General features: G+C 40.4%; 1 protein-coding gene across 3 annotated transcripts in view; it reads right to left on the reverse strand.

The window, feature by feature from the left end:
- RNF214 (ring finger protein 214) overlaps positions 1–21,560 on the reverse strand; it is a 59,704-nt gene that overhangs the window by 1,423 nt on the left and 36,721 nt on the right. For all 3 annotated transcript variants that reach the window (XM_028515736.2, XM_028515735.2, XM_028515734.2), the window contains 8 exons: positions 3,617–3,713; positions 3,343–3,431; positions 2,641–2,731; positions 2,339–2,437; positions 1,733–2,121; positions 1,487–1,619; positions 1,219–1,323; positions 819–914 (listed from right to left, as the gene is read on the reverse strand). In XM_028515736.2, coding sequence (XP_028371537.1) covers positions 819–914; positions 1,219–1,323; positions 1,487–1,619; positions 1,733–2,121; positions 2,339–2,437; positions 2,641–2,731; positions 3,343–3,431; positions 3,617–3,713 — 1,099 coding nt within the window. The remainder of the gene's footprint in view (positions 1–818; positions 915–1,218; positions 1,324–1,486; positions 1,620–1,732; positions 2,122–2,338; positions 2,438–2,640; positions 2,732–3,342; positions 3,432–3,616; positions 3,714–21,560) is intronic.

Consider the following 21,560-nt stretch of genomic DNA (forward strand, 5'->3'; position numbering starts at 1 on the left):
TATTTACTAAGTCAGAAAAGCTCTTACTGTGGGGGACTAGAAGGTTGATTTCATCGATTCTTACCCCCAAAAGAATCTTCAGAGCAAGAGAACCTATTCTTTTTATAGGGAACATGAACAATCAACTAATAATAGTGTGAAGCTGCTTTTTTGTTGAATAGCTAGGCTTGCTCCTTCTCATGATCCACTTAGGCTCAAATGAGCCTCCATCTGCTAATACACATCACCTTAAAATTTTTCTCAGAATGTTCCATCAAGAATTTAGATGTAAATTCAGTTTCTACCTTTAGTTACAACAAGATAAGCAAAATAAAATAGTAAAAAATAATCATACTTCTTTCATACAGCTGCTAAGAGACTTAACTCTGCTTGGTAACCATAAATATAGGAATAATTTGTCAGTTTGGATAGATAATCTCTAATAGGCACGCCTTCAAGCTATTCTGTTAATGGAGTTACTAATCTCTCATTCAGGTTCTCTATTCCATTCCTCTCATCGATGCAGTCTGTCAACAATGCTATATTTGAAACAGCTAGATATGTATATCCTATTATCAATTTTTCAAGAAAGTCACCTATCAGTGCTCTGTTATGAATTGCTTATCAAGTCCCCTATAGAGAACAGAGTAAAAGGAAGCTGGAAGAGTAAAAGGAAGCTGGCTGCCACTATTCTGAATTCTGCTGATGTTTATGCCACAATTTACCAAAAAATTAGATATTAATGATAAGCATCAACACTAAAATGTGCAAGAAGAATAAAACTACTTTGGTTGTCAGAAAAGAAAGAGTGGAAAATGAGGAAGGAAAGTAGCACCCACCTCCTTATGCAACACATGAGTACATGCCATTGGGTGCAGTTCACTGGGCTGGACAAGTTTCTGGCACATAAGACACAGCTTACAGGTGGCCGGAGCCTGCATAACAAAGGAGGAATGGTCAAGAGCATAAGAAAAGGAGAAAGCTCTGAGTCTCTTTGCCTTTTATGTCCATGATTCCAGCTACTGTTTCCATGTAATAAAAAGATTTTACACTAGAAGAAGTGAAAGTTCATATAGAGATTCTTGCCAAAAGTACTTACATTTTCCCAGTTGTGGCTGCCAACAACCGAGCTGATGAGATAATGGCTTCTTCCTGCACTCATCTGTAAACCCACTCCCTTCTTACTGACATTCTCTCCCCCACCTTCAAATCCTAGTTTTCAAAGAAAATGAGCCTTACATGTGAAGACCTTCCAGGATATGAAACTTGTGCAGAAGGCAAGAACATTGGGGTACTGATTTGGGTCAACGGAGCAGGGAACAAGGCCCGGATCCGGCCAAGTGGCTGTGGGCAGAAACAGTGTCAGAGTAAGGAGAGGGTCTGAGTAACAGAGTATGTAACAAAAAGAAATCATTTAGTACCCAGACAGCAAACTAGATCCCCTGGCTGCAGTGCTGCCTCTCCCCCTGTATCCTGGCAGGTCTGAGCCCTCAGCAGTGTGTCCTACCTGGGTGCTGGCTGCTGCCCGTTCATGCTCTGCCAGCCGTGCAGCCACCAGCTGGATCAGCTCCTCCATGGTCAGACCTGCCATGGTGGTGCGTGCTGTCTTGATCTGCTGAAGGATGTTGGTCATCTGGGCCCTAAAAAAGAAAAGGAGAGGCAGATTCGTGGCAAATATCTATGAAACCTCTCCTATTTTAGACCATCAATTTCTCTGACAAGTTTTACAAATTTAGTCCTTAAAGACACTTACTTATTGCACTGTGGGAACCGGGTCAGCAGCTTTTCCAGGATCTTCTCCAGTTTGTCTACTGGAGTTTCTACTGGTTGGGGCCGGGGAGTTTCAGTAGAAGCCTTAATACCACCCAAGCCTGGGGGAGGTGGGATGGAGGCAGCAGGGGGCATGTGCGGACCATGGGAGCCAACAAGGGAACCCAAACCAGGGCTGTTTCTCCCATGGGAGCCAGGAAGGGGTGGGGAAGGCTGGCTAGGCTGAGAAAGGGCAGGGTTCAGGATTGGGAAAGATAAGGAACGGGGATCTGCACTGGGCATGACCATGGGCATTGTGACCTGCCCAATGGAGAAGGGCATCCGAGGAACCAAAGAGGGACTGGGTTGGAACACCTGAAGCATGAAGTCTGTCTGCAGAGGGGAACAAGTAGAGGAAAAAGAGAAAGCAAGAAAATGAAAGTTTAGGAAACTGGAACAGAAATCAATGAGCAACTCTTATATCAAATAATACCAATAAAAACCAATAATAATATAAAAATAAAAGCAGTATCTTCTTTAAAAGAACAAGCAAAACATGCTGGTTCTGTCACAGAAAAGCTGATTCCCCAAAACCAGCATTTCTACCTACCTCTGATGGGGGTGGAGGCAAAGTGGGAGTAGGGATTTGAGGCAGGCTACTCAGCTTGGCTCCATTCCTCACTAGTTGGATATGACTATTAAATTGGTCCTAGAATAGATAGAAAGGACAGGATTATTCTTTACTACTGAGCTGAGTGAGCATCCCTAGAAAGAGAGTACCATCCCATATGAAGAAAACGAAGGGAGTGGTAGGATAGGCCCTAAATGGAAGTGTAGAAGGTCCCTCCCTATCACCAGAAGTATTTAAGCATAGATTAACTCAGACTCAATGATCTCTGTTACCACACTTACCCGGACATTCTTTTTCATCATCCGAACTCCATTCAGTCTTGTCTCCCACTCCTGTTTAGAACGAACTGTCTCTAGGGTTGGGGGAGTTGACCTTTCAAGAAACCAAGAAGAATTTATAGAATTAAAGAAAACTGAACTCCCAACACTCTGAGCTAGCATAACAGTAACTGGCTAATGGGCCTGGAAAGAAGAGGTCAAACCAGATGCAAGAAAAGGCCAAAGATCTAGGTCATTTGCCTCATTTTAACTCCAGCATCTTTTAAGCCAAATACTGGAGAAAGAGAACCAACCACTAAAACTGGGGTCTTATTTGCCTGGAAGTGCCACATGGGAACTCCAGATCCCATGGCAAAAAGAGGAGAAATGACTGTATAAGAAACAAATCTCCAAAGAAAGCTATAATGATTTGACAGCATAAAAGATACTATTTATACAATGGGAGCTAATATAACAGAAAATACAAAACTATAAAAGTATAAAAAGGAAGAGTTGGAGAATGAGGAAGTTAGAATATGAGAAGAGAAATCACTGAACAATTACTACTGCACATAGATGACTGTGAAATTCCTGTGAAAATAAGTGCCAGACTAGCTGGCCTAGGGTTTCAAACCCTAAAAAAAAAAAAGAAAAAGAAAAAGAAAAAAGAAGCCTCTCCCCCAAAACTGCAGGACCATTAAGATTCTAGAATGGGAAGATACTTACTTGAGGTAAGTAAGGTGCAGTTCTGCCTCTTTCTCTGCTTCTTCTAGCTTTAACACCAGCAACTCTTTCCGACTCTCTAGTGATAAGATCTAATGAAACCACACACACACAGACACTTTATTAACTTTACATACATAAAGTTTAGTTGAAACAAATGCTTAGTGGCTATATGATATAATACTTGTATGTCCTAGTGGTATACCGCTGTACCAAAAGGATACACCATCTGGAAGCCCTAAATCAAGGCCTTAAATATAACAGTTGTTCTTCTCACCTCTGCCTTCCAGGCCCGTTCTGTCTCTTCCATAATATTCTGATTTATTTCACCATCCTGATTCTTGAGTCTATCCAATTCCATTTCCCATACTTCTCTGTAAGATAAGAAACAAAGAACAGAACTAAGAGGAGAAAGACACTAAGGCAAAGTAAAACCCCAAACTGGTCTGCCAGCTATGTTACAGAAAGTCTTACTCTAAAATATGAATTACAGATAACAGACAAGTAATGTTCAAAAGAGTCTGTAACTGCAAAAAGGCAAGTAAAATTTGAAAGTAAAAATGTTCATATCTCCACTTGCTAAAATAAGGTTACTCAGAGCAAGAAAAACTGTACTTAGAACCAAACCCACTAAAGGCAGAATGTTCTTCTGCTTCCAGAAAGGACTCAAAACCATTATGGCATTCCTCTTATTTCCAACTTATCTCTTGGTATGGGTACCAAAGAATGCAGGATGAAAAACAGGGGTCCGTTTAATACGAATCTCTAATTTACTACTAAGTACATAGTTACTGGCTTACTGAATTTCTTATTTTCTTAGTTAGGGTGAACTTTCTTCAAAAAGAAAAAAATCTTCTTGATTAGGGTGACAGCTGCCCCGTGTGCCTAGTACTGATGGAGTTCCCAGGATGGGGACCCTGCTTAGGACTAACAATGCCAATAAAGGAACAGAGCCAGCAAAAGAAATTCCTATCACATTTGATTGTAATATGTTTTATGGCTGAAAGCATTAGGATTACCCAGATAGTGAAAATAAAAAGGAAAGACTGAAAGAAGTTACACTGTAAAAATGTTCCCAGTTTTGTCCTGACCAGAGTGACTCAGTTGGTCGGGCATCCCCACCTAAAGCAAGACATCACTGGTTCAATTCCCAATTGAGGCACCTGCCTGGGTTGTGGGTTCAGTCCCCAGTCAGAATGCATGTGGAAAGCAACTGATCAATCTCTCTCTCACATTGATGTTTCTTTCTCTCTTCCCCCCTCTAAAAAAAAAAAGGAGAGAGAAAGAAAAAAAATGTTCCTAGTTTTTTTTTTCAGTGAGAGAAGCAGTTTCATTCCTCTTCTGTTTTTTTTTTAGTAGCCTTACATATTTGAAAGGGAACAATTCACTTAAATTGTTGAGGTCTCTTCTTCTTTCACTTGGCCCAATCCTCCACACATCCCTGTTCTCTATTTCACAGATAAAGTATAAGTGTGTGTGTGTGTGTTTTACACACATATTTATTGATTCACTAACATTAGTCTGTCCCTCTACTGACATACTTAATATAACAGAAATGACTAGGTGGGCATTTTCTTCCTTAATCTCCATGTGTTGGCCTCCTCAAATTAACTTCCTGCCAGAGGAAAAATTCTCTAACAGTTCTTTCCATAAAGGTTTATAGTAGATGTATCTTTCTGTTACAACACCAATTCCTCAAGTTCAAAAAGATATGAGGAGTCACCCTTTGCAACAGCATGGATGGACTTGGAAAATATTATGCTAAGCAAAATAAGCTGTCAGAGAAAGATAAATACCATATTATCTCACTCATATGTGGAATCTAATGAACAAAATAAACTAATGAACAAAATAAAACCTAGGCAGGAATACATGGACCATAGTGACAGATCTCATAGGGGAAAGGGTCGGGGGACTGGAAGAGATTAGCCAAAGAACATATATGCACATATGCATAGCCCATGGACACAGGCAACAATGTGATGAAGGCTGGGGATTGCAGGGAAGGGCAGAAGGTGGTTGGAGAGGGGAAAGGGGGAAGATAGTGAAGGACGTGTCCAATAGTGTCAACAATAAAAAAAAAACCTAAAAGCAAAATAAAAACTGCTGCTCTATGATACAACAAACAACTTAAGTTTTTGCAAGAAAACTGGAAGCAGGATCATTCGCTATGGGAGAATTACAGGGAGGAGAGTGAACTTGAGGAAAAATAGTGAAGAATGAAAGAGTGGACACTTTGGACTGATGGAAAGCATCGCAGGCTCAGCTGATGTAAGAGGCAGCACACAATATATGTGTGTGCACGCGTGTGTTTGCAAGCCCAGTGGTCCTGGTGGATGAGCAGAGGGAGGGAGCTGGAGATCAGTAGGACAGGTATAATGGATGTATAAAAAGGTCAGGTAACTGGAGACTCTGTCAGAAAGGAGTTGAAGCTCCCTTTCCACAATGACCCCATCTCAAATCTGCTATTGGAGAGAAAGTTAATGTTTTTCAAAAGCTATTAAACAGTTATAACCACACACACACACACACACACACACACACATAAATGAGAAGTCAAAATTCTCTTACCATAAGAATATGTGGAATATGTGGGGTCAATCAATGATCTCTGTACCTACTAGTCATTTTTTGACAATGGGATAACTGTAGAAAAACATTACAATTGCCTTCTTTGATTAATGTTATTTTTGAAGATTATAGATGCTCACTGAATATCTCTAACCTCATTAAATACATTTGCCAACTACAGATATACACAATACCTATACATTAGAAAAATCCTCCTATCATGCCCATGGAGACATTCCACATATTCACACACAAAAAATGCTTTCCCTTTGGGCATTTTGCCACATCTACCTCATTGGGATCCAACAAGACAAAAGGGACTACTAGCAACAACAACCACAACTACTAGCAAACAGCTTAAAACAATCATAAAAATGCACAGCCTTATATGTTAACTAGCCTGTAACATATATTTACCATATTTCATTTCACTAAAGGGTACTACCTGCAGCCCATGCTAGAAAAAAATCAGTTCCCTGCAGTAGATGGTTAAAAGAATCTTTGGTAGAATAGATACAGTGCAATGAGTCTATCATAACTTTTTAAATGCTTGATTTCACTTCTTTCAAGTCCCATGCTTCTGTTATTTTGCATAGGTAGTTCAGGGAATCAATGGATCAAATGACTAAATCCTGCCAGACTGTACAAGCCTAACCTGTAGGTCCCAATGTTTGCATAATTATAAAATTAATTTTGTTTTTGATCATGTAAATAATACAAATTATAAAAAGTTTAAAAAATACAAAACATACAGAATATAACATAGAGGTCCTAACTCTTCTATTTATTGGTTGTATAACCCTAGACAAGTTAAACTTTTTAGACTTCAGTTTCTTCATCTGAAAAATGAGTAGTATCTACAACACAGGACTTGTGGGAGAATTCACTGAAAGAACACACATAAAAAATTTAATATGGTGCCCTGGGCTGGTGTGGCTCATTGGATTGAGCACCAGCCTGCGAACCAAAGGGTTGCTGGTTAAATTCCCAGTCAGAGCACATGCCTGGATTACAGGCCAGGTCCCCAGTAGGGGGCATGTGAGAGGCAACCACACATTGATGTTCCTCTTCCTCTGTCTCCTTCCCTTCCCCTCTCTCTAAAAATAAATAAACAAAATCTTGAAAAAACAACACTTAAAAAAACATGCAATATCTGACTATTTAGTCAGGAGTACTTACCTTAGCTTGCCATAAAAAAAAAATGACAAAAGCCAACACAACAGCTGTCCAGTAAGAAAGAATCAAAATTATACCTATTTTTTCGTCAGATTGGCAAAAAATATATTTTTTTGGTGTGCCATAGAATTTTAGTAATTAGTTTATGTGTCTAAATGAAAAAGGTTGAAAACCACTAATATAAACTAATGTGATTCTTTAAATATTATAATATAAAATGTGTCAACACTTGGAAGATCTAAATAATTCTACACCAATGTTTTCTAAATTATCATTGCATTGTGCTGCCAAATCAAAACTGGGAACCACTTGGAACCCAAGAATCATTAGATTATTTTAAGATGAAGACATTTAAGGTTCAACAGATGCAGAAAAAAAGCCTCCTGGTAGCTTCCCTTATCTGACTAAAAGCAGCAACTTCTGGGAAATTAAGCTGTCATAAATTCCTCTTAAGGGCAGTTCTACTCTAAGGACAGAGAATGTAAATAAAAACTACCCTAAATCCCTTCTCCAGAGGAGTTTTATGATACTAAAAGAGACAAAAAAGAGACAAATACTACACAAACTTTTTATCTCTTGTTTGTTCTCCTGAACAATTATCTCCATTTATTTTAAAGTTCCATAAGTGCCCTTTTTCCCATCCCAAGAAGTCATTTGTGTTCCCATAGTGCCTTTCTGGCCTCCCCACTTCACCTATTAAAATGGTATATAAGCCTCAAATTCTAACCAGCCCTTTCAGTTACTCATTACTGAGCTCTCCCACATGTCTTCTGTCAGTTTAATTGACAGTCTTCAGATGTTGAACCTAATAGAGGTAAGTTTTCCTCCCCTGTAAAGCATGCTTAAAAAATCCATTCAAAGTACAAGGTGAGCCAATGGATTTTAATGTAACAGTACAAAAAGTCCACTGATGTGGTTTCAGAATACACAGTGTAACTAACTTTTAAGAAACTATTACCTGTCAAGTTTTGGAGTACTATCGAAGAATATCCACAATTATCCAAAGGCAATTAAAATACTCTTCAGTTTTTTCCAACTACAGACCTGTGTTTACCACCAGATTGTCTACATATAATTTAACCAAACAGCATATTGCAATAGATTAAGTGCAAAAAGATATGGGAAAAAGTGCTTGTCAAAGAAAAAAGATAAAATTTTTTTTACAAGAATAAAGGTTAAATGACTAATCCAGCATCACTCAACCAGTAAGACTGGAATTGAAATACAGCGACTTTGATTTTCTTACCAGATCTATGTGATCATCTCACTAAAGGCTGTTAGAATTTTATTTCATTTAGAAAATGTTTACACAGAGTAGATTAAGTGGAGGAAACATGGCAGCATCTTTTGGTTATGATAAACCAAATACAAATGTTCCTAACCTGCTCCTAAATAAGTAGGGGCAGCAGAAGCAAGCACCTCGCCTCCTCACTGACTCCATTGGGGGGCAGACTTCCCTTATTTTAGAACCTTAGAAGACATCTTCGTGTTGGCTGTCTGTGGGAGAAATGTGAATGACAATATAACTCTTCTATGAGAAAATACAGGTCTATAAAACTCTGCACTCTCTGGACTTAACTCACTTGGGTGATTTCATCTGAAGGTCAGGAAAGATATGAAAGATGCAGTTGACAGCACACAGTGATAAGATTGTCCTTTAGTCCTATAACTTTCAAACCATTATTACGTTTTGAGTCTTGGTGCTGGATGCCAACATCAAGACAGAAGGCATGGAACTTTCTTCAAAAAGATCTGACTGTAGCAAAAGCACTGTAATCAATATGTACTCACTATCACTTTCTATTAAATAATTGATAATACACAGACACAAAGATTAAGTGCAAAAATTGGAGAATTAAGCTTCTTCTGTTAAAGATACTTAAAATAAAATGAACAATGTCATTCTTCTAACTAACCTGATTTTTGCTTTGGGCTAGACAAAGATTTCTTGGGCCACAAAAGAAAAAAAGGTAAACTGAACTTGATCAAAATGTAAACATTTGCATTTTAAAAGACAGAGATATGAAAGGCAAAGGCAAGTCACAGATTGGGAGAAAATATTTACAAAACATCCATCTGATAAAAGAACTATTGACTAATAAAATACTTAATAAGAAAATAACATGCTTTTTTAAATGGGTAAAATACTCAAATAGTTCTTCAAAAAATAAAAAGACAAATGACAGATAATCATAAAAAGATGCCTAACATCAATAGCCATTAGGGAATTTCAAATTAAACTCACAATGAGAACCCTGACACATGTGGCTCAGTTGGCTGGGCACTGTATCACAAAGCAAAATGTCGCTGGTTCAATTCCAGGTCAAGGCAAATAGCCTGGGTTGCAGGTTTGGTCCCCGGTCTGGGAGTGCACAATAGGTAATCAATCAATATTTCTCCCTTGCATTGATGCTTCTCTACCTCTTTTTCTCCCTCCCTTCCCCTCTCTCTAAAAAATAAATGAATTAAAAAATTACAATGAGGTATCATTAAGCACCTATTAGAATGGTGAAAACGGAAAAGACTGATAATATCACAGATTGGTGAGGATGTGGAATAACTGCAATGTATACTTACACATTACTGATAAGACTGCAAAATAGAAAAGCAAGCAACTTTGAAAAAAGTTTGGCAGTTTCTTATAAAGTTAAGAAAATACAGCCCAACGTTCCTACTCCTAAGCATTTATTTACCCAAGAGAAAACAAAACATGACCACACATAAAAACTTGTACTTGAATATTCAGAGTAGCTTTATTTATAACTGACAAAAAATGAAAACAACACAAATGTCCATCAACTAGTGGACACATACCCTAATTCAGTATAATATTGTAATGGACTACTACTCAACAATAAAGAAGAATAAATTATTGATATGTGCTACATGGATAAATCACAAAAGTTTTATCCTAAACAAACACAAAACAGGCTATATATTATATAATTCTGTTTACATGAAGTTCTAGAAAAGCAAAACTATAATGAGAGAAAGCAGATCAGTATTTGCCAATGGCTAAGGTGGAGGAGGCAGTGGACTCCAAAGGGTCATGAAAGAACTTTTTGGGATAGTGGAATTATTTTATAACATGATTGTGGTGGTAGTAAAATGACTGCATATGCTTGTCAAAACTCATCACTTAAAATGAGTGAATTTTTTCTGGCCAAGATGGAGGCACAGGTAGATACACTTTGCTTCCTCACAAAACCAAAAGAAGGACAACAACAAATTTAGAAACAAAAACAACCAGAACTGCCAGAAAACTGAACTGTATGCAAGTCTGACAAAGAGTTAAAGAAGAAACTTTCATTCAGACTGGTAGGAGGGGCAGATGGGCAGCCAGGCCAGAGAGGATGCATGGCAAGGTGCTGGACCAGGCAGGAGAAGCCACAGCTGTAGGACCAAGCAGTCCCACATTCACAAGCCAGGAGGAACAACTGGGGAGCAAGGCAGACCACACAACCAAGGGATCCAGCACCAGAAACTAAAGCCTCAAAGCAAAGCCTCTGGCTGTAAAAACCTGTGGGACTACAGGCAGCAGGAGACACTCCTATCCTCACAGGATAGCTTGCTAAAGAGACCACAGGGTCCTAGAATATATACAAGCCCACCTACCTGAGAATCAGTACCAGAAGGGCCCTATTTGCTTGTGGGTCACAGGGAAAGTCATTGAAAGTGGGGCAAGAGCCAAGCAAGTGGCACTCTCTCTGATCCCTCCCCCACATACAGAGCCACAGTGCATCGAAGTGGGTTGCCCTGCCCTGGCAAATACCCAAGGCTCTGTCGCTTAAAATATAATGAGTGCACTGAGACAAAGAAATATGGCCCAAATGAAAAAACAGATCAAAACTCCAGAATAAAACTAAGTGAGGAGGAGATAGCCAATATGTATCAGGTGCACAGTTCAAAACACTGGCAGTCAGGATGCTCACAGAAATGACTGAGCATGGATGCAAAACTGAGGAAGAAGTGAAGGCTATGCAAAGTGAGATAAAGAAAAATATACAGGGAACCAAGAATGAAGGGAAGGATAGTGGGCCTCAAATCAACGATTTGGACTAGACAGAAGAGAGAAACATTCAACCAGGACAGAATGAAGAAACAAGAATTCAAAAAAATGAGGGGAGGTTTAGGAACCTCTGGGACAACTTTAAACATTCCAACATCTGAATCATAGGGGTGCCAGAAGAAGAGGAAGAACAAGAAACTGAAAACTTATTTGAAAACATAATGAAGAACTTCCCTAATCTGGCAAAGGAAAAAGACTTCCAGGAAGTTCAGGAAGCTCAGAGAGTCCCAAAGAAGTTGGACCCAAGGAGGAACACACCAAGACATATTATAAAGACATCACCCAAAATTAAAGGTATGAAGAAAATCTTAAAACCAGCAAGAGAAAAGGAGACAGTTACCTACAAAGGAGTTCCCAGAAGACTGTCAGCTGATTTCTCAAAAACAAAACAAAACAAAACAAAAAAATAACCTTGCAGGCAAGAAGGGATTGGAAAGAAGTATTCCAAGACATGAAAGGCAAGGACCTGCATCCAAGATTACTCTATCCAGCAAAGCTATCATTTAGAATGAAAGGGTACATCAAGTGCTTCTCAGATAAAGTCAAGTTAAAGGAGTCCATCATCACCAAGCCCTTATTATATCAAATATTAAAGGGACTTATCTAAGAAAAAGATCAAAAGTATGAACAGTAAAATGACAACAAACTCATAACTATCAACAATTGAACCTAATAAACAAAACAAAAACAAACTAAGCAAACGACTAGAACAGGAATAGAATCACAGAAAAGGAGATCACATGGAGGGTTATCAGTGGGGAGGTGGAGTGGGGAAAATGGAAAAAAAGGTACAGGGAATAAGCAGTATAAATGGTAGGTACAAAACAGACAGGGAGAGGTTAAGAATAGTATAGGAAATGGAGAAGCCAAAGAACTTATATGTATGACCCATGGACATGAACTAAGGGGGGGAATACTGGTACAAGGAGGGTGCAGGCAGAGGAAGAGAAAGGGGAGAAAAAATGGGAGAACTGTAATAGTATGATCAATACAATATACTTAAAAAAATAAAATGAGTGAATTTTTATCATATATAAAGTGTATCTCCACAAAGCTGATTTAAAGAAAGAACAAAATGAATATACAACCTCCACCTCCAAAGCCACTGCTCTTAATATGCTGCACTTCCAATATACACCATCTCTCCCACCCTGCATATCCTGTTGTCTTGGACTTCTCATCTTCTCCCTATAACAATCAACAAACCTCATCAACCCTACCTCAGAATACCCTTCTTTTGGGTTCCTTTAACACATAGTTCAGGCCCACATTTTATCTTGCTGTAATTCTGTTTTGCTGAGACCAATTTATCTGTACTTTAGTTCATCTAACTATTATTAGCCTGAATTAACCTTCTAAAAATCAAATCTGGAGATGTCTATTCCCAATAAGGGCAGAGTTGCTCCTAACAGACCAACATCCCGCAGGTCAGAAACAATAAATTCTAAAAATGTAAAAAAGCATCTATTTGAAGGCACTGGAGAAGGAGAAGATATAACCTTTGGAAGGAGTGAATTTCACTGTTGTTTCTTGGTTTATTTTTTTAAATATATTTTATTGATTATGCTATTACAGTTGTCCCATTTTCCCACTTCACTCCCCTCCACCCTGCCCACCCTCTCCCACTCACATTCCCCGCTTTAGTTCATGTCCATGTGTCGTAAGTTCTTTAGCTTCTACATTTCCCATACTATTCTTGCCCTCCCCCTATTTTCTACCTACCATCTATGCTACTTATTCTCTGTATTCTCCTTTTCCCCTCTCTCCTCCTCCCACTCCCCTGTTGCTAACCCTCCATGTGATCTCCATTTCTGTGGTTCTGTTCCTGTTTTAGTTGTTTGCTTTTGTTTTAGGTGTGGTTGTTACTAACTGTGAGTTTGATGTCTTTTTTTTACTGTTCATACTTTTTATCTTCTTTTGCTTAGATAAGTCCCTTTAACATTTCATATAATAAGAGCTTGGTGATGATGAACTCCTTTAACTAGACCCTATCAGGGAAGCACTTTATCTTCCCTTGCATTCTAAATGAAAGCTTTGCTGGGTAGAGCAATCTTGGATGTAGGTCCTTGCCTTTCATGACTTGGAATACTTCTTTCTAGCCCCTTCTTGACTGTTAGGTCTCTTTTGAGAAATCAGCTGACATTCTGATGGGAACTTCTTTGTAGGTAACTGTCTCCTTATCTCTTGCTGCTTCTAGGATTCTCTCCTTTGTTTTAATCTTGGGTAATGTAATTATGATGTGCCTTGGTGTGTTCCTCCTTGGGTCCAACCTCTTTGTGACTCTCTGAGCTTCCTGGACTTCCTGGAAGTATATTTCCCTTGCCAGATTAGGGAAGTTCTCCTTTATTATTTGTTCAAATAACTTTTCCACTTGTTGTTTTTCCTCTTCCCCTTCTGGTACCCCTATAATTTGGATGTTGGAATGTTTAAAGATGTCCTGGAGGTTCCTAAGCCTCTCCTCATTTTTTTTGAATTCTTGTTTCTTCATTCTGTTCTTTTTGGTTGTTCCTGTCTTCCTTCTGGTCCATTCCATTGATTTGAAACCCAGTTTTCTTTCCATCACTATTGGTTCCCTGTGCATTTTCCTTCATTTCACTTATTGTAGCCTTCATTTTTTTCATTTAATTTGGGACCAAAATCAACCAATTTTGTGAGCATCCTGATCACCAGTGCTTTGAACTGTGCATCTGATAGGTTGGCAATCTCTCGTTTGCTTAAAAGTACTGGCCGAGGGGCTTTTAATTCCATTTGAGCCATCTCCTCCCCCCCCACCCCCGCCCCGCCACTTTGGTCTGGTTGCGCCTATTGCAATGAGGGACAGAGCATTAGATGTTCACCAGGGCGGGGCACCTCAGTCGCTGGGTTGTGATGTTGTAAGTGGGGGTGGGGTCCGAGAGGGAACAATGGCGCCTGCTCCGCTCTCTCTAGGACTTCAGCCCCCTCTGCTGCTTTCCACAAGCAGATTGGGCCCTTCTGGTGCTGGCTCCCGGGTGGGTGGGCTTGTGTACTTTCTAGGACTCTGTGGGTCTCCCTAACAAGCTCTCCTGTGAGGCTGAGAGAGTCTCCCAACCTCAACCCCCACAGGTATTTTCAATCGGTGCTTTTAGGCTTTGTTTCCCAGTGCTGGGTCCTTGGGTTGCTCGGTCTGTGTCGCTGCCCATTTTTCACCTAGTTTATCTGCATGCGAATGTGTGACTGTGGACAGCCAGCTGCCTTGTGCCCTTCACTGGGTCTGCTCGTTGCCTCCCATGCCCAGGGTCTGCAACGGGGTCCATCAGCTGCCCCTGCACATCTGGGGTCCACCAACTGCCACCTGCACCCTGCGTGCCCACGTCTGCCAGCCACCGATTTTTCCTGCTGGGACCCCTCGACCCTCTCTGTTGACCTCTGACTCCGCCCCTCCTTACCGGTCTGTATGAAAGGTTGTCAGACTTTCGTTTAGTTCATTTCTCTCTGTTCTGGTTGAGGTTTTTTTTGTTTCTAAATATTTATTGTCCTTAGTTTTGGTTGTTTGAGGAGGCACAGTGTGTCAACCTACGCCTCCATCTTAGCTGGAAGTTCCCAGTTTATTTTTTAAATGATTATTTGTCTAAGGGCAAACTCCAGTCAGCTCTATTATGAAGGCTAAAACTATAATAGAAATCTTGAAGGCTTACTAGCTGAAAAACTAAAGAAAAAAGTTAGGGGCTACCATAAAATTTGGAATTAGAAAATGAGAAGGAGCCCTGGCTGGCGTAGCTCAGTGGATTGAGCTCGGGTTGCAAACCAAAGCGTCGCAGGTTCGATTCCCAGTCAGGGCACATGCCTGGGTTGCAGGCCATGGCCCCCAGCAACTGCACATTGATGTTTCTCTCTCTCTTTCTCCCTCCCTTCCCTCTCTGAAAATAAATAAATAAAATCTTTAAAAAAAAGAAAAAGAAAATGAGAAGGAAATCCCAAAAATGAAAAAACACAAATGGTAAGCCGTAAACTCTGCACATAAATCTGTCCAGACCCATGCATGCACAAAAACGGTTCTAAGGAACCCACCTACATAAAGTGAACAGAGACCACTGCTGCTGCCCGCTGAACAAGAGTATGACACTTTTGCCCAGTCAAGGAAACAGACTGATGACACAACTTCTTTTAAGTCAAGATTTTTGGAGAAATACAACAGAATCCAGAGTCTCTACAATGTGTTATTTACAATATTCAGGATTCACCCCCAAATTACCAACATAAGAAGAAAGAGAAAACATGATCCATAGTCAAGGGCAGGGGTTAGTAAACTACAGCCTGTGAGTCAATTACAGGCTGCCACCTGCTTTTTTGCAAATCAGTATTTTTGTGAACCCAGCCAAACTCATTTCATTTACATATTTTCCATTGCTACTTCCATGCTGCAGCAGAGATGAACAGCTGTGACAGATGCTGAACGGTCTGCAAGGCTTAAAATATCTACTATATGGCAGTCAATCCCTTCCCTCCACACTAAGCTACTGGGAACCCTGATCTACTTTCTTTCACTATGGTTTTGTCTGTTTTAGAAATTCATGTGATATAATTATATTGTGTATAGTTTTTTTATGCTGGCTTCTTTTTTAAAAGATTTTTTAAAAATATTTTACTTATTTATTTTTAGAGAGGGAAGGGAGGGAGAGAGAGAGAGAGAGAGAGTGAGAAACATCAATGTGCGGTTGCTGGGGGTTATGGCCTGCAACCCGAGAATGTACCCTGGCTGGGAATCGAACCTGGGACACTTTGGTTCCCAGCCCACACTCAATCCACTGAGCTACACCAGCCAGGGCTTTTTTAAAAAGATTTTTAATTTATTTTTATTTTTAGAGGTAAGGGAAGGAGAAAGAGAGGGAGAGAAATATCAGTGTGTGGATGCCTCTCACTGGGGACCTGGCCTGCAACCCAGGCATGTGCTCTGACTAGGAACAGAACAGGCGACCCTTTGGTTCGCAAGCCTGTGCTCAATCCACTAAGCCATACCAGCCAGGGCTTATGCTGATTTCTTATTGAGGATAATGGTCTGATTCCAACCCTTAGTCAAAAAAAAAAAAAAAAAAGGTAATCAATGGAAAAGGACTCCAAGGTGACCTAAATGTTAGAATAAGCAAGCAAATATTTTAAAGCATCTATTTTAACTATGCAAAAGGACATGAAGGAAAAATATGCTTATAAGGACTAAACAAATAAGAGTTCTCAGTGGAAAAATTAAAGCTATAAAATAATACCTAAACACCTCCAGTCATGATGGTGCAGTAGGGAAACACTGTACTCACCATCTCCCACCCATGACTGAATCAAAATTACAACTAATTATAGAACAACCACAACTGAGAACCATCTCCAGTTTAACTGAGCAGAACTCCTATAACTAAGGATGTAAGAAAGAAGCCACGTCCAGACTGGAAGGAGGGTCAGAGATGCGAAAGGGGTTGGTCCTATACTCAAGTATAGTGGTTCAAAATCAGAAGGGATAGTCTGGCTGCAGAAGTCTGTCAAGAAGCAAGGGGTCCCAGCCCCACACCAGGGCCCCAGGCCAGGGTTCCAGTGCAGGGAAGAAAAGTCCCCAGAACTTCTGACTGAAAACCAGCAGAGATTGTGACTAAGTGAGATGGAGGGCTGTTGAAGTCCCAGGCATTCTGCTTAAAGGACCTGAGCATGGACTTATATGCTGACCAACTCACTCACTCTGAGCTCCAGTACTCAAGCAAGAGTTCAAAAACTACAAGGGAAAAACTGAATTTTTTGGCTTCAGGGTAAGGGCTGGAGGGGCAGCCTTCTCTCACAGAGAAGTGCTGACAGAAACCCCTATTCCTTTGCTAAGCCCTTTCTCTGCAGGAGCAAGTAGAAGCCATATGTGTCTCTCCATCAACCTGGCTAACACTCTTTGTCCCACCTTGGTGATTCCCTGAGACCCTGCTCCACCCAACTTACAGGCCCACTCAAGTTTCCACTGGCTTTTCCATACAAACAGACTGTCTTGGCTAGCACTGCAAAGTTTCCTAAAATCTCTCAAAGGTTCACAAACTCCAAATAAGCAGCATCTGGCCTCACCATGCCTCATATCTCTTGCTAAGCAGCCTCAAGCCTGATGCTAGGACAGCCGCAGCTCCCACCTTAGCCTCTCTCAGGCACCTCCAAGGTCAGCACAAGCAGCAAATATCTGCAGATCACTATTTAGTTTATATGAGGTAGCCCTGGACAGAGCAAAAGCAGCAGCTTTCCTTGGCCTGCACTGAAGGCTCCCCCACCCAAAGGTCCCAGAATCAACACACTCATAGCCACCTTCAGACCATACCAGAGCACAACCCAACCCCCTTCACAAAAAACACACCAAAAGGGAGAACTCAGCAGGCACCAGTGACCTACTAAAGCAAATCCTGCTCCATGGGGTCTGCCTCTGCAAAACAGCTCCTCCACTACAGTCATGGCCAGTCCTCAAAGCCAATCAGTGTAAGGGTCAATATTTCCCACTGATGTGCCAACAGCAATCAAGGCTCAACTACAACAGGAAGACACACACAACCCACACAAGGAACACACTTAAAGCACCCAACTCAGATGACTGGGAACTACTCCACTGAGCCCCACAGGACACCTACTACATATGGCCACTCTACCAAGACCAAGAGACTTAGCAACTCTAGCAAATATAGAGAAACAAACACAGGGAGACAGGCAAATTGAGGAGACAAACACACCCTAAATGAAAGAACAGGAAAAAAATCCAGAAAAACAGCTAAATAAAATGGAGACAAGCAATCTACCAGATGCAGATGTCAAAACACTATAAAAATGTTCAATGATCTTAGTAAGAACTTTAACAAAAGATAGGAAACAAAAATGGAGATAGAAAACATTAAAAAGGACCAGACAGAAAAGAAGACTACAACAACTGAAATGAAGAATACATTAGAGGGAACTGACTTCCGGCAAGATGGAGGCATAGGTGGGTGCACGGTACCTCCACGCACAACCAAGATTAGAACAACAGCAATTTAGAGCCAGAGTAACACCCAGAACTGACAGAGAATTTATTTGAATGGAAGTCGGACAGCCAAGAAGTTGAAGTAGACCCATTCATCCAGACCGGTAGGAGGGGCGGAGCCGGGCAGGCACCGATCAGCAGCAGTGACCGGTGATCAGGGAGAACTCGGCTCAGAAGCCATCCGGGGCTCGAAAGATCGCAGTGGTGGACCCTGAGTATGCAAGCACCGGCTGGCGGACCCAGTGAAGCAGCGATCGTGGACCAGGGCAGAGTGTGCAACCCAGGATCCCAGAGAAGGGACTGTGATCCCAAGAGAACAGAACTACCGCCATTGTTTCCTCCCGCCCCCACACCCGTCCCCACATACAACGTCACATTCTAGCGACTGGGGTGCCCAGCCCCGGTGGAACACCTAAAGCTCTGCCCCTCACTGTAACAAGAGCAACCAGACAGGGGGGGGAAAAAAGGAGAGACAGAGAGAGATATGAGAGATATGTCTCCAACAGAAGAACAGATCAGTTCCCCAGGACTCATCCTTTTGAGCGACCAAGAAATAGCCAATCTATCAGATGCACAGTTCAAAACACTGGCGATCAGGAAGCTCACAGAATTGGTTGATTTCGGGCGCAAATTAGATGAAAAAATGCAGGTTACCATAAAAGAGATGAAGGAAGATGCACGGAGAGCCAATAGTGATGGGAAGGAAACTGGGTCTCAAAACAATAGAGTGGACCAGAAGGAAGCAAAAAACAACCAAGCAGGAAAACATGAAGAAATAAGAATTCAAAAAAACGAGGAGAAGGTTAGGAGCCTCCAGGACATCTTGAAATGTTCCAACATCCGAATTATGGGGGTACCAGAAGGAGAAGAGGAAGAGCAACAAGTGGAAAAGTTATTTGAACAAATAATAAAGGAGAACTTCCCTATCCAGCAAAGGAAATAGACTTCAAAGAAATCCAGGAAGCACAGAGAGCCCCAAAGAAGTTGGACCCAAGAAGAAGCACACCAAGGCACATCATAATTACATTAGCCAAGGTAAAAATGAAGGAGAGAATCCTAGAAGCAGCAAGAGATAAGGGGACAGTAACCTACAAAGGAGTTTCCATCAGACTGTCAGCTGATTTCTCAAAAGAGACCTTACAGGCAAGAAGGGGCTGGAAAGAAATATTCCAAGTCATGAAAGACAAGGACCTATATCCCAGAATACTTTATCCAGCAAAGCTCTCATTTAGAATGGAAGGGCAGATACAGTGCTTCTCAGATAAGGTCAAGTTAAAGGAGTTCATCACCACCAAGCCCTTATTTTATGAAATGTTAAAGGGACTTATCTAAGAAAAGAAGATAAAGAAAAAACATGTATAGTAAAATGACAGCAAACTCACAATTATGAACAACCACATCTAAAGCAAAACTGAAAGAAACTAAGCAAACACAAGAACAGGAACAGAAGCACAGAAATGGAGATCACATGGAGGGTTAGCAACAGGGAATTGGGAGGAGGAAAGAGGGGGAAAAGGTACAGAGAATAAGTAGCATAAAATGTAGGTTGAAAATAGATAGGGGGAGGGTAAGAATAGTATGGGAAATGTAGAAGCTAAAGAACTCATACGTATAACACATGGACATGAACTAAAGAGGGGGATATGGGTGGGAGAGGGTGTACAGGGTGGAGGGGAGTGAAGGGGGAAAATGGGACAACTGTAATAGCATAATCAATAAAATATATATATAAAAAAGAATACATTAGAGGGAATCAACATTAGATTAAATAAAGCAGAGGACTGATCAGCGATTTGGAAGCGAACATGGCAGAAAACATCCAATCAGCAAAAGGAATAAAAAAATCCAAAAGAAATGAGGATATTTTAAAAGACCTCTGGGATAACATCAAGAGTAAGTATCAACATTTCAATCAAGGGGTACCAGAAAGAGAAGACAGAAAGCAAGAAATTGAAAATCTATTTGAAAAACATAATGATAGAAAACTTCCCCAAGCAAAGGAACCAGACATACAAGCCAGAGAAGCACAGAGTCCCCAACAAGATGAACCTAAAGAGGCCCACACCAACACACATCATAATTAAAATGCAAAAGATTAAACAAAGAGAATCTTAAAAGCAGTAAGAGAAAGACAGTTACCTACAAGGGAGCTCCCAAACACTCGGATGATCTCACATCAGAAACACTTCAGGCCAGAAGGAACTGGCATGAAATATTCAAAGTGATGAAAAGCAAGAACTTACAACCAAGTTTACTTTACCCAGCAAGAAGCTGGTTTGGCCAAAGAGTTCGTTTAGTTTTTTTCAGTACGATGGCTTCAGTAGTGCTTAGTTGTCTTTAACTTCATTTGAAACAATTTTGTTAGATTGTACTGTGACAGCTGTCATATCAGTGTGAATTTAAAAAACTTACCAAAATTGGTGAATTTTTGTACAGCCATTTTAATATTAAAAATGGAAGAAGATAGGCAACATTTTTAGCATATTATGCTTTATTATTTCAAGAAAGGTAAAAACACAACTGAAATGCAAAGAAGAAAAAAGATTTGTGCAGTATATGGAGAAGGTGCTGTGACTGATTGAAGGGTCAAAAGTGGTTTGTTTAGTTTCATGGTACTATTGATATATTGGCCAAATAATTCTTTGCTGTGGGGCTGTCTAATGCATTAGAAGATATTTAGCTGTACCTCTGGCCTCTACCCACTAGAAGCCAATAGCAGGAGACAGCTGACAAACTCAAAATACCCAAATCAATAAAGTTATAGGTGTAGATGAAAATGCATCTTATTTTATGGTGAAAACTAAAGAGGCTTTTTGGCCAACCCAATATTTCAAACTGAAGGAGAAATAAAGAGCTACCCAGTCAAGAAAAAAGCTAAAGGAGTTTGTTAACCACCAAACTAGCATTATGAGATATGTTAAAGGGCCTGGGAGAAGGAGGAGAGGCAGAGGAAGAGGAAGAAGAGAAACAAAAAGAAGAGAAGAGGTAGAAGAAGACAGAAGAAAGAAGAACGAAAGAGGAAAAAGGAACAAGGAAAGATGACAAAGATGAAGAAGGAGGAAAGAGGATAAGAAGGAAAACAGAGAAACAGTTATAAGAATAAAATGGCAATCAATATGTACCTATCAATAGTCACTTTAAATGTAAATGGCTTAAATGCTCCAATAAAAAGACATAGGGTAGTTGAATGGATAAAAAAAGAAAACAAGACCCTCATATGTGGTGTCTACAAGAGACCCACCTGGGAACAAAGGATACACACAGACTACAAGTAAAGGGATGGAAAAAGGTATTTCATGTGAATTGAAAAAATTTTAAAGCTGTATAACAATACTTATACTGACAAAATGGACTTTAAAACAACAGCTATAGTGAAAGACAAAGGACACTACATAGTGATAAAGGGAACAATCCAACAAGAGG

Source organism: Phyllostomus discolor, chromosome 6, assembly GCF_004126475.2.
Source record: "Phyllostomus discolor isolate MPI-MPIP mPhyDis1 chromosome 6, mPhyDis1.pri.v3, whole genome shotgun sequence".
Classification (NCBI taxonomy): domain Eukaryota; kingdom Metazoa; phylum Chordata; class Mammalia; order Chiroptera; family Phyllostomidae; genus Phyllostomus; species Phyllostomus discolor.